Source organism: Rissa tridactyla, chromosome 8 (assembly GCF_028500815.1).
Source record: "Rissa tridactyla isolate bRisTri1 chromosome 8, bRisTri1.patW.cur.20221130, whole genome shotgun sequence".
Lineage (NCBI taxonomy): Eukaryota > Metazoa > Chordata > Aves > Charadriiformes > Laridae > Rissa > Rissa tridactyla.
The window spans coordinates 19,361,796-19,375,325 of record NC_071473.1 but is presented as its reverse complement, the minus strand read 5'-3'; the positions used below and the strand labels follow the sequence as shown (position 1 = coordinate 19,375,325).

At 55.2% G+C, this 13,530-nt stretch overlaps 1 protein-coding gene across 9 annotated transcripts in view; it reads left to right on the top strand.

Moving 5' to 3' along the window:
* LOC128914117 (ankyrin repeat and fibronectin type-III domain-containing protein 1-like) overlaps positions 1 to 13,530 on the top strand; it is a 260,886-nt gene that overhangs the window by 177,434 nt on the left and 69,922 nt on the right. For all 9 annotated transcript variants that reach the window (XM_054212698.1, XM_054212696.1, XM_054212695.1 and 6 more), the window contains one exon: positions 8,473 to 8,513. In XM_054212698.1, the coding sequence (XP_054068673.1) occupies positions 8,473 to 8,513 (41 nt within the window). The remainder of the gene's footprint in view (positions 1 to 8,472; positions 8,514 to 13,530) is intronic.

The window sequence follows — 13,530 nt, the reverse complement described above, 5'->3', positions numbered from 1 at the left end:
GAGCCGGTGAAACATGGGACGTCTTCCTGGGTGGATCCATGGTGCCTGTGGTGGGGAGAGCTGCTGGGAGGACACCACACGCTCCTCCAGCTCCCGGGTGCAGGTTGAGCTGCTCTGCCGGGGGGGTGGCTGCAGGGCTTCATTTCTGTTCCCTGAATTACCTCGGAGTACCTTGCGTGCATAGCCATGTTTCCCTTCTCCTTCCCCCCCTAAATGGTCCAAAAGCACTTTTCGCTAGTTTTCAGCATGTTTTTCACCTTCCACCGGACTCAAAGCCCAGCTTGGATGCGCATCAATGGCCCGTGTGCGTGCACGGGGTCAGCGCTGTTTGCAGGCGAGTGCGATAGCTGGTTCAGACTCCCTGCTCCGGAGCTGGGCCGGGATGAGCTAGCCGCTGAAGAATGAACGTTAGAGCCATTGGCATCCTCCCCTGGCCGGGTTGGGTCTGCAGGGAATCGTCCGCCCCCTCCTCGGAACCTTTGTAGTTGATGCAGGAGGAGGCAGGATCATGACGGCAAGAGGCTGGGGCTGGCACGCAGAAGCGCTGGTGGCTCATGCATCCCCCCCATGGCCCACTAGTGCTTTGGCTCTGCTGAAACGCCGTCCTCCAAGAGCGCGGTCCTTTTCTGATTCCTCACAGCGTATGTCCTCCCTCCCTCCCTCGCGCCAGCCCCTTCCACGTCTCCGTCTGGGCCGGCGGAACTGCTGCCCTGGTCTGCTGCCCCTTCTGCTGCCACCAGGTTGTGTTCTGCCATGTCATCTACCCTTTCTTAATCACCTCAATTCTCCATTCCTTGATAACCCCTGTACCTCAGCACGCAGGCGGGGATCTGCTCTCCAGCAGGGCTTGCCCTTGGAGCTCCCAGAGCTGCGTCCCAGCCGGGTGGCCCAGAGCTCCATCCAGGGCACGAGCTAGTTCGCAGCACTGCCACATGGAAGGCAGGAGTTATCACCCTGATTTTCAGCTGAGCGACACGGTTCATCCAGCCTGAAATTCAGGTTTTAGGATTGAAGGTTCATCTAGCTTCAAATTCAGGTTTTGGGGAGACTTGGGGCTGTATTAGCCTGGGGCGCTGGCAGTGCCGGGGCAGGGCTGTTTCGGGGGGGGTACGGTGCTGGGTGCAGGTCACAATGGCAGGCAAGAGCCAGCGAAGGGGACCCAGTGTCCTCAGGGGAGGGGACAGCACTCCCACAGCCCTTTGGTTCCTTGGCCAAGCCCATGCCACAGGCCGGTGGCCGGAGGCCGACGTGGCGCACGGTGCACTGAGCCCCGGCGTGCTCCCGCTCGGGGGGATGCTGCCAGCCAGGGCAGGGGGCGAGAGCTCCTTCCTCCTTCCAAACAGCCCTCTCGCATCCCAGGCTCTGAATTTTCTTCCCCTTCTGACAGTGAGGCATCAACTCCCGATTACTCATAAATGCAGCATGTTGCAGATAACGCGGAGCTTGACAAAAAGCTGCTCCTGAAAGCACAAACCGCCAGGATCCAGGGGCAAGGAGACGGCATGGGGGTGCCCCCCTCCCCATCCTGCCCTGGGGGCCGAGCGCCTGCTGCCCGTGTCCACATCCCTTGCGATTCTGCCCAGCCCGGCGCGGGGACGTGGCACGGGGATGCTGCAGCTGAGGGGGGAAGGCATGGACGGCGGGTTTGCAGCCTGGACCCCTCTTGGCCTTGGCGCACCAGTTTGTTTTGCAGGATCCTCTTCTAGCGTGGAAAAATAACTCATCCCTCGGTTTTTCTCTCTTTCGTTTGTGTGGGCATTGATTACCCTGGGAGTTACTGAGCCAGATTTTATTGGAATGACTTAGAAAGCTGCCACCTGCAAGCAGCCACTTGTCTTTGGGGATTATTTTGGTGTAGTTTCTAAATAATTACATGAGGCTTCTTCAGCCTCACTAATAACTTCGTTCTCCCAGGGACACTGCCCGGAAAAAGATGAGCTGCGATTACGCTTGGCAACATTTAGGAGAGGAAAAAGTACAAGAGGATTGATGTCTGCTGGCACAAGTAAATAAATAATACAATACCTCGGCCTTAGCCCCGCCGTGAGCATCCTTGTTTCCAACCCCGTGTCTGTTATCTCCCCGGCTTGGCTGAATTTCGGGATTCAGAGCTGTCCTTTAAATCGGTCTCATCTTTTCTGTCTGCTGCAGGTTGTGCTAATTCTTACCAGGAGAGCAGCAAGGCTGGCTCTGGAGCTGAGCTGTGCTAGGGGAAGCCTGCCTGGTCACTTATATCCATTGTGTAACTGGGCCTTGTTAAATATATGATTCAAATAACTTGCAAAATAGTTTACTTAGTGCCTGAAATGTGAAATTAAGAGAGTAATTTCTTGCTGGTCCAGGTTCTCACGGGTTTGCAAAGGCTTTGCGAAAATGGTGGGTTGTATTTTAAATAAATAGACAAACCCACAAACGTCTTTGGCACTTTGTACAAACTCGAGTGCGTAAAAGCTGCTGGTTTTGCCCGGGCCGAGTCATTGCGTGCGCGTCCCTGTGGTGGCCCTGCCCTGGCGAGGAGGGCTGGGAAGGGCCGCGTTGGGAGGATGAGCGGAGCCAGGTGCCTGGGTGCGCTGCGGTTTTGGTGCCGCTGGGAAGCCAGAGCCATGGCCCAGGTGCAGCTGGGTGTTCTCCGCTAGTTTGGGAGTTTTTACACCCCTGCAAAGGTGTAAACGCAAACGCCAGTTTACATTTTTTACACCCCTGCAAAGGTGCTTTTTGAGAACCTGGGCATGGGTCCTTATGGCGGTTCCTTTATAGCAAGTAAAACCACTCTGGCCTCTCAGTTTGTCTTGTTTTAGTGTAAAAGCACCAGGAGAGCTGGGGTCCCGTTGCCTTCCCTCTCCCCTCGTAGCATTCCTAAGGTGCTTCCTACGACGTTGCACTTTCATCGTTGACGTTGCACTTTTCTGCAAGAGCAGAAAGGCTCTGGGCATCGCACAGGGAGGTCCTTTAGTCAAAACCAGGACAGTGCCAGCTTGTCTCAGGTAGCCCTGCACGGGGAAGGGCAGAGGGTGGTGGTGGTAATGACCTTGAGTCCACGCTTTCTTAACCGTGTTGGCAGGCAGCCCCCGCCTCTTGGCAGGCTGTATCCTGGCACCCAGGAGCTGTGGGCTTGGCCTCAGCGTCCCCTTCTGCTGCTGCCTCTGCTCGGGTGGTAGTTTCCTTTGCAGAGGAAAGAGATTAAAGACGGTGCCCGGCCCCGTTCGAAAGGGCAGGCGCTCGGAAGGCACGAACCGGTGGGGAGCGAGGCCGCTGGGAGCACTGCCAGGCTCTGAGGACATCATCTGGGACACCCTGGTGTCCCACTTTCCTCCCCTGGCCCTGCTTGCAGCATGGATGCTGGAGGGATAGAGGGTGTAGGAGGGATGGAGGGTGTAGCCTGGCAGTGCCGGGGCGGCGGGGGCTGCTCCTGCCCCTCCAGATGCCGGTCCCTGCGGTCGCTCGCCTCCATGTCTCGGGAGGAAAGGGTGGAGATGGGCGCAAGCCTCACTTGAAGTATTTGTTTTAAAAATACATGCCGATAAAAACGACTCTCTCCATTATTTCATTAAGGGATTTGAAATGTGCTTCATAAACCCTGAGTCATCAATGAAGTGAGCAAGCGAGAAGCGGCGCAGCGGGTCCCACTGGAGTGTGACTCACGCTGCGGGGGGGGCTTGGGGCTCGCAGGGTACTCTTTGAACTGGGGGATGCTCCACTCCCTCCCTCCTTCCATCCCTCCCGGGGAGGCCAGGGTCTCCCCAGCATCCTCAGCAGCAGCAGGAAGGTCTCTGGGAGCCTCTGGGGCTCCCAGGTTTATTTTGGGGGCTGAGGCATCCCACTGGAGACCCCAGCTCTGCCTTGATGCACAGGAGCCACCCGCAGACAACTCTCCTGGAAGCCCATAGATCAACCAACAACAGGGCATGCATGCAGGCAGGCTGGCATTTGATTTTTTGTTGTATACCTGCATGGATAAAAGCTTCCAGATGCTATATCAGTTCAGGAGGAATTCATCTTTCCTCCCAGGAGACAGGGGAAGGTGCGAGGTCACCCTTTGCTCCTTTTTGGGAGCTCTCTGCCTCTTTCAGTCCCCAGACACAAGCACAAAAAGAAAAACCAGTCCCAGCCCCCTGTAAGGCCAGGAATCATCCCCTCTGCGCTGGTTTATCTAGTCGGCTTTGTAAAAGCCCTTAGAAATGCTGCTCTATCCCTCCCACTGGAGCTGATTCAAACTCTGTTCCAGCTCAGTGCCAGGACGTTTTTCCTAAGATCCAGGCTGCGTGTTCCCTGGACCCCGCTCTGCTTCCTTGCGTCCCATCCTTCCCCCGACCGCTTTTCCATAACCTTCCCCTCCTGCAGATGCCAGCTGAGACCGCGGTGCCTGGTGTGGTGGGACAGGGGTGGTGGCTGGTGGCACTGTCACAGCCCACGCTGCTGCCCGGTGGGAAACGCTCTGGCTGCTGCCCCCTTCATGCACCATGGCTCCCCATCGCCGGTTGCCTCAGTACTTTCTAATTAATGCCTTTAAGCCATCCGTGAAGGCCAGCTCCTCTGCTTGGGGGATCTTCCAAGTGCTGCCCCAAGCTCCCTAAGAGCTCCCAGCCAGCCGTGCCTGGATGGTGTCATGCCCCTGCACCTGGCAAATGCCTTGGGCCTTGTTTTTTTCAATACAGCTACGTCTTATAGTGAAATACTATAGGGCATCGCTGGCTTCTCGCCTCCTTCCTCCTGCTGATGGCTCTGTGCTGCTTTACTCGCAGTTTTCAAAGCGGAGTGTCATTTGGTTCATGCTCCACCTGGTTTATCCACCTCCCTGGTGGACGATCCCTGTCGGGGGCTCCTGCAGTGACACCACATGTGCCTGCGCTCACTTCTTCCACTTTTTCGTGAGGATCTTGCTTAGAGTTGGTCAAAAACATGTCCTTGTCTGGCTGCCGGCCCTAACCACCTTCTCCTGCCCAGGCATCACCTCCGCCAGCCTCCAGCAAGTTCGTCTCCCTTCCCTGGGGATTCTTGTGGCTGAGTGCTTTCCAGCCGCTCTCCAGGATCCTTCTGGATCCACAGCCACCTTGGTTTTGTGTGTGCTCGGGAGATGGAAATGCCACATGGTGGGACTGGCCTGTGTAACTTCATCTGATTGCTGGGCACGGTCCCGTTCTCCGCTGGGAAGAGAGTGGGGAGGCAAAGGGCTGTGTAGGGGCAATATGGGGAAACAGAGGCATGAAAAGGGAAGAAAGGGCTCAAGGCCAGACCTTGGGGTGGTGGTAGAGCCAGGAGTTGATCCACGGCTCCTGGCCTTGCTCCAGGCCCGATTCCTTGGACGCGTTGCTAGCATTCTGCTTTTCCTCCTCGTTTGCTATTTTCTTATTAAGGTTTCTTATAAATCAGCTATTTTGGCCAATCGTTGCTGTTATCGCTCCCCATTTTACTGTTTTGTTTTTCCTCTCTGCAAAGCTAGTGCCTCATTGTTTTGTTCCTCATATGTAAAACCTTCTCAGTTTTCCATGACTTTTAAAAATCAGTTGCTTGATAAGCTCGAGGTAACCCCTTCTCTTAGCGTGCTCATGTAGCTCATCCCACCAGCGGCTCGTGGACTACATGGGCTCGTGATCCACGGAGCGGATCCATCCGTGCCCGGGATGCTGCTGGCACAGAGCACGCGGCTTCGCTAGAGCATCTCCACCTGCCTTGTCTGTAAGAGCTGAACTTGCAAGGCGATCTTCTCTTTTTTTCCCCAAGTTTCCATAAGGTTTTCCCTCATTAGGGATTGATTTCAGAGACCGGCACCGCCGTCCTAGCGGGAGGCGAGGGGAGGTTAACGCTCGTGATACCCGTGACTGCGTGAAGGGGATACCGCAGATTTTACCATCTACTGCACTGCAGATATTGGGGACAGTAGTAGTCCCCCCAGCATTTTAGAAAGGTAGAAGAGTGCCAGTGGTGTTTCCTGCTGTTATCAGCTATCAGAAAGGTCAGGTACTGTCCGGAGCTGCCTGTGGGGTTGATGGGAGCTTTTTCCCCCGATCCTCAGCTGGGTGGAGGGGTCTGACTGCGTGGGATGCAGATTTTGCATGTGTTGTTTCAGTGGTGTTGAGAAAGCCATTTGCGGGTGGGTTCTCCTTAAGTATCAACTTAATCATTCTCCATGATCTCTGCTAGCACAGATATCAGACGGAATTGAATTTGTTGTGGCTCATCACCCTCATTGCGGTGGATCCATAGTTTGGGAACTGGTAACCCTGGGTTTTAGGTGTCAATTCTAAGGAAGTAAGGAACTACCCCACAGGAATGCTGCTCCTGAGGGAGTGGAGGTGTTCCCAGACGTGCTGTGGGCTTGGGGGACAGGTCCCATCACCCAGGGCATTCGCTCTGTGCAGTTACTGCTGTTCTCGTTTCTCTGCTGCTTCGGGAATGCACAGAGTGACCGAGGAGATCACCCAATCCAACCTCCTGCTCGAGGCAGTGTCACCTACACTGGGTTGTCCTCGATGCCCAGGACCATACCCAGTTGGGTTTTGAATGTCTCCAAGGCTGGAGACCACCACCTCTCTGGGCAGCCTGTGCAAGCATTTGGCCACCCCATTCTGGTGTTTGGCCATCAATCCCGTGGGACTTTGCCATAACTTCTGTTGTGTTAGAGGAGGGAAAGAGCGGAAAGAGCCAAAGGGTGCTGCTGTCACTGGCCGGTGGAGATTGCTCAGAGCTTTTGCACTCCGACATGGCAATCGGCACGCGGGCAGGTGAGATCTTCCCACCCCACAGGGCTGCTCCTTGTGCTCTCCCGGCTGTACCCCAGGCCAGAGCTCAAGCATGTGCCCGTGAGATGTGCAAGACGGTGGCACACGTCCAGACCCATATACCCCACGCTGTGGGTTTGGTGGCAGCCTCCCCATGCCAGTGTCCAACCAACGCCTCCATGCCAGGGAGAGGGTCAGCCACCACCGAACTGCGGCTCTGTCTCGCTGGCTTTGCCAGGGCTCCCTTTTGGGGGGATGTTTTGGTGACAGTGGATCCCTGCCTGTTTAAAATCCAGGTCCCTCCTCTCCCTGTTGACTTTTCAGTCCCAGGTGGGAGCACCCAGTGGCTTTAGCCGGTGAGGGGGAGCATGGCGGAGGGTGCCGGGAGAGCTCCTGCGCCCCTGATTAGCATTCGGCCCTGCTGCTCTGGCTGCTTTGGTGTTCGTGCTCGCCATTGCCTGGCAACCACGGAGCAAAACTACAACAGCAGCCCCAGACCCGAGCCTGCTTCCCGTGAGCGTGCACGCACTCCGGCACATGCCTGCTGCCCGTGGGGGACGGGGACGGCGCGGGTGGCGGGGCCACCCCGCGCTGCTGCCCACCGTCCCCTGTCCCCGCAAGGTGCAGGGGTGAGGACCATCCCTGAGAGGAGGAGGAGGAGGAGGAAAAGGAGGAGGAGGAGGAAAAGGAGGAGGAGAAGGCTCCAGCGGTGCGACGGCTTTGCTGACATCGAGGTTTGGTGGGTCGGTCTGTCTGTCTGTCTGCCCTGGTGCCGCCTGCCATGAGCGTCCTGCTGTGTCCCGTGCAGCCTGTCCCTCCGTGTCCCTTGGTGGCAGGGGCCCTTCCGAGCTCGGCAAGCACGTGGGGCCTCAGTGTGGGGCAGGGGCCAGCCTTTGCCACCGGTGCCTTGGGGACAAGGCATGCTGGGGGAGAGCATTGGGCGTAACTCGGTGTATAAGGCCCCGTCAGACAGTGGGGCACGGCTCAGCGGTGCACGCATGCTCTCTGTGCTTGTCACGCAGGGGCCCTGCCTTGCGCCTGAAGTGGGGTCTGTGGGATGCCTGCCCTCCCCCTGGCTCCCTGCGGGGATGCTCAGCCTGGCTGGGGTCTCCCAGGGGACCCTGGCCACTGCTCCGGCAGCCCGGGCTGGGACGCTGCCAGACTGTTACTAGAGCGTGCTGTCGGTGGAGTTGGTGGCACCTGGGAACGTGAGTGTGCATCGGGCTGTCTCCGCTTCAAGCTTGCACGTGCTCGGGGTCTGATATCATTTTTCTTGGCAGAAAAATTTCATGGTCCTGCCCCCAGGGAGCGGCCGTGGGCCTTGGGCTCTGTCCCCTGCCCTGCCGCAGGGTCTCTGCAGGCGGTGGTGGCTCAGTCCCTCTGCCAGCCCTGCGCTTTGTTCTCTTTCTGGCTGGGCAGGCTCAGAGGACACGAGTCCCCTCCTGACACAAGGTGCCATGCTTCTGCGAGTGATGGGAGAGATAGACGTGCCCGAACACGTTGGGTTCAGACCTAACGCGTCCCCACACCTCTGCATGGACTCTTTATTTTCACATCCCTGGCTGCTGTGGGCTCTGCCTACGGTGCATTGGGTGGCTGGAGGACCCAGTGCCAGCCCTGCCCAGCCAGCCCACGCAGCCCCCCCGGGCAGCAGAAATCATAGGCATGCCTTTTCCTGCTCACCAACATCTTCATTGATGGTACTTGCTTGGCAAAGGGTTAAAGAAATACATCTATCTTTTGTGTCTTCCAGAGCCTGGGGTCAGCGGACAAGAAGGACTTTTACCAGCCAAAGTAAGTGCCAGTAGCCATGGTGAGTAATTGCATGGAAATTCCCGGTTGGTCCATATTCCTGAGCAGCTCTGTGGCTTGCTAAGATTAGACATTTCAACGTACAAGAATAGCTGCTGCAATTACACAAGTGAGGATAACAGTGGAAGGGCTGTCAATCATTTTGGCTGCAGGGCATATGCAAATCATTAAATCAGGTCAGAAGGAATCACAACAGCTTGGCTGAGCCCGAGGGACAGAGCTGGGACCTGACGGCCGGGGAGCGGGGAATGCGACGGTGACCTTTCCCACCTCTGGCCCCCTCAGCTCCAGGTTTGCACAGCTGAGCTGTTTTGGAGAATTGAAGGGTTTCGGTCTGTGTTGCAACAGGCTGATCTTGAAGCACATCTTCCGCAGCCCGTGCTTTGACGCTGATGCCTGTCGTCTTCCGCCTGTTGTGTTTTCTAAAGCATGGTGAGCCGCAGGGGTGAGAGGAAGAGAAGAGGCTCTCTGGAGCCACCATATTCTTGAACGCGAACAAAGGATCTGCAAACCACCCCAGTAGCATAAGCAGTGGGTGAGAGCGTGCCCTTGGCCGTGGCTCTGAGCTGGCTGCGACAGTCCGTAAGCGAGTGAGCGAGAGCAGAGCACTTAGAGCTGTCAGCCTCGGGGACCCCTATCAAAAGGCAGGCAGAGCTCGCGCTCTCGCAGGCAGCTGTGCAGTTGCACCCAGCATTTGCAGAGCCTCTTGCACCCTTTGAGGCAAGAAGGTTGTCTCTCCGCTGGACGGATGTGTCTGTTACCGTCATGATTTGGATAAGGGCAAACTCTATTCAAAGCCGTGCTGAGAGGTTGGGCTCTGGCCCTGGCCACCAAGCAGCTGTGCATTGTGCTGCCTAGCACGTCGGACGTGGGGCCTTGTGTTGCTCCTGCTCTGTTTGGGGAAGTGAACATCTTTATGTTAGCACCTTTTTTCTTCCAAAGAAAACATTTTTGGTTTTGAAGTTGTGGAACAGCGCTGTGACGCGCAGGATTGTCAGAGGAGCGTGGTTTTGGAATCAGAAGGAATAGGGTTGAGGAAATTTCTCCTCCAGAACTCACTGTCCTTCTGACTTGCTCTTTCTTTGCTGCTTTCAAAACGGTTCCTGCAGAGCTGCTTCCCAGCGCTGCCGGAGCAGGCAGCGAGCACCAAGCATCCTCGGTCCCAGTTACTCTGATTTAGCATCAGAGGAGGCACGTCTGAGATGTGCCGGGGACAGCAGGCTGTGGCATGGGGCGCCTGACGGAACTGCCGGCTCACTGGCTGCATTGGCTATGTGCCCGTTCTTTGGTTATCGGCCGCTTCACCTTCCTTTATGCCACCAAAAGTTTTCAAAACTCAGCGCTAGTCTCCTAGGTCCCTACCGAAAAATCTGATTTCAGGGAGCTCCTCTGTCCGCTCTCCAAAAGGCACTGCTGATCACTGGCTTCCCAAGCCCACTGGCAGCTAAAGACTTCTGAAAATACAGCCAAAGCCATTTCCCAGGCTGTTTAATCCCGCATGACTTTCTGGGAGATCAGAGCGATATCCCAAGAGGATATGGAGTCATTGTGGACACAACAACAAAAAAGAACATGCGTTTGGCAAAGGACTTACAACCGTGCTCTTGTGACCTCTACCAACAGTCATCCAAGATTTTGGTGCTTCTTACTGTGGCGCTGCTGGGTGCTAATGTAGAGTGTGTCTTTTGACAAGTGGCTTAAAAAAGAGCGAAGCATCTCTGGTGTCCCTGTCCCAGCTGAAGCAATTTGGAGGAAATATGTAAAGAGCTCTTACTCTTTGGTTTTCCTGCAGGGTCGGTTTGGACATAGGTAGCAATAGTTATTGGTATGCTTTTATAGCTCATCTCATGCGAGAAACGAGGGCTGTTTCTCTACCTTAGGTGGGAGAACATGGGCTTCCCATGTCACTGAAGTTGCAGAGCTGTTGGGTCAGAGTTGGGGGTGCTGGTGCAGAGGGTCTCGTACATACAGGGTGTCTTATCGGTGCCCTCTGGTTCCCCTGGGCCACGAGGCTACACGACCTCCATGTTTTGGCCAAGCAGCTTGTGATAGCAGCTGTGGCTCAAAATAATATTGTGACTTCGGTTAATGCCTATTCTACTTATGTTCCTCAGCAGCTGTTTTGGGGTTGCGACCAGTAGAGTTCATGGCCGTGATGTTGCCTGGTATCACTGTCTCCATCTGATTTGGCTTTTTGATCCACCAGCTGCTGCCAGCACCATTGCTCTTGCTGCTGCAGCCCATCTGCAAGGCTGGGCCAGGTACCCTCAGCCTCTGGCAGGACTGGAGCTCATCTTCCTCAGCAGAGAAACGTGCCCAGCAGCTGCCAGAGGTCTGTTCGGACCTGCCACTGGAGGGCTCGGGAGAGCTCAGCACTTCTGCGGCACCTCCACAGACGTGTTCCCCGAGCCCTAGGCAAGGCGGCGGCGAGCAGACAGAGCATGGGAAACAGCTGGTTCCTGGAGCTGAGCCAAGCCGTGGTGGGTCATGAACAGGTCTGTAGGTGAGGCTGGTGATCCGAGAGAAGTCTGGCAGCGGTTGGCTGGCCCTCCAGCCAGAGCAAACTTAACTGCGCCTCTGCTTTTCCTTTATTGCGCTTCAGAGGCACAGCTCACCGTGCCAGCCGAGCCTTGCTCTGCAGGAGCAGGGTCAGAGCATCCCTGCTCTCGGGTCAGTGGGTTTGGCCTCTCACAGCCGATGTAGGTTATAGAGAAAGACAAAGGACACGGGCACTAGAAATATGAGCAGTGGCTTTTACCGCCACTTGTCCTAGGAGTGAATCTTGCTCCATTTCTGCCACGTTCAGAAGCTTTCCCTGATCAGCTGTCCTCCTCTTCCCTGGACAGCAGGTAGTCCGTCACCCGGGTTTCCTTGTGTCACCCCGAGTGACTCCTTCCTTTGTTGCCTCTTCCCTTCAGAAATGGAGATGCTGTCCTCATGTTCCCTCACCCCATAGTTACCGTTGGTCTACCTCAGCCAGCAGTGGGGTGTTTCCTAAGAGCCTGGAATAGTCCAGTGCTCATGAAGGGTATGAAGAGGTGTCTGCCTTCACCCACCAGCCTTGGGTGGCCTTTACACTAGTCTCTTCCCCTCTGCCCCATCCATCCAAGAAGGTTTAAGGTACAGGTCTGCTGCTGGGTTCTCCCAAATTCTACAGGGCCAGCACACAGGAAAGCGTAGTGAAGGTGGACCTCTGCTGCAGGAAGTCAGAGGTGCTCGGGGTGGAACCACCAGAGCTGAAATGATGTTGCTGCCCACTCTGGGGGAGGCGCTTTTACTTCCAAGGGTTTCAAGGAGGATGGTTACGGATGTACCTGCAGGAGCTGGCCCATGTCAGCAGTTGTGACTCCTGGCTTTTTGTGTGTCTGGGAGGTAGCATTCCCTCTTTCCACGTTAAATAGAAGGAGGCTACTTGGGTCAAGAAGGTTGAAGCATTAATCTTAAAAAAAAATACATTACCTGAGTGCTGTATAGGCTAGAGATGACTTTAGAAAGAACAGGCATGCAAAGAGCTCCTGTAGCTGAAATTCCTGAGAGGAGCCTGGCGTATGGGAAATGGCCACGAGTCCAGCAGCAAACCAACATCTGCATGGATTTCCTCACCTACCCCGGCTGCTCCAGCCTTGTGCTGTGTCCCATTTCAACAGGTACAGATGCCTTCCTTGCACTGAGTTTCCAAAGCAGGTTGTTCGGATGTTAGAACGGTATAGCCCAACTTAATAATTCTCATGCGATGCAGCTTGGGCACGGCCCTGCCCCGTTGCAGCCCTGCCTGCAGCCCCGCTCCGGCTGGGGTCAGGCCAGCATTCCTAGGGACTGGGGAAGAAACACCCCGTGGGCTGAGTCCAGCCCCTGAGCTGCTTGTTCCTTTGCCACCCCGATGTGGGAAGCTGCTCATACAGTTGCAATATTGTTGGTATATCTGGACTTCCAGAGGTCATTCCAAATTTCTGACAGAAGGCCCTTGACTGCTTTGTCGAGGCAGTTTCCTGAGCAAGGACCTGCTGGCTGAAGACCCAGGGACACCACGCTGAGAGACAGGAATAGGATCTCCTGGGACTGGTGTTTTTGCTTAATAACTCTCTCTGGCAGGGCTGGTTGGAAGCGTCATGACAGGATCCAAGAAAGGCTGGTGTGTTTGCTAATTCCCGGTGGCATATATTTGCTCTTCAGTGTCAGGCACTGACTGGAACTCAGTTTCTTCGAGTCCAGAAAGAAATTTTGGTAGTAATAACAATCATAAAACCCCCTGGCAAATGTAGACTGAAATACCTGGGTTTAATTAGAGTGTCACTGATTTGCTGCCGGAGCCGCTTGCGCTCCCTCATGCATGCTGTCTCCTCTGCCGAGAGCAATGCTCATCTGTCAAGAGAGTTGTCACTCGGGAGCAGTTAATATTTGCCAGGCACTTTGAGGTGTCAGGAGAGACACGGCTGTAGCGACACAAAACGCTCTCCATTGATCCGCTCATTCAGCCCCTTGGGACAATGTGGCCGTACTGAAGAGACCTGATATCTCAGGGCCCATCTCTTGCTCCAGAAGTATCCCACGGCCCTTTTGTAGGGGCGCCTCGTGGCTCTGTCTCCGTTTCAGATGAAAGACGGCTGCCCGCGTTCTGTGCCTCAGCCCCAGCCCTGTAAACACAGGAGGAGCTTTGAAACCACCTTACATAAAGCAGCGGCTCATGTTTGTTTTGCCTTGCAGTCTTCATTACGCCAAGATGTCTCTGCAGCTAATTCGTTGTCACCCTGCTCTTAAGGCAGAACATTTCATCTCTTAGACTAAAACCTTTCCATGCAAGCACTTAGATGAAAGTGAGTGTTTCATTGCTGAATCATTATCTTGTAAAACCGTGGTGGTTTTAAGAATCTAGAAATCAGTATTTACATCTTGGAAGCATTTAGGGCCATCATAATGCACTAGATGTGTTCCTAAGCTGGGTGTTCCTTTCATTGCCTCCTTAACTCCAACATTATTGTTATGGTAATGATAATAATAA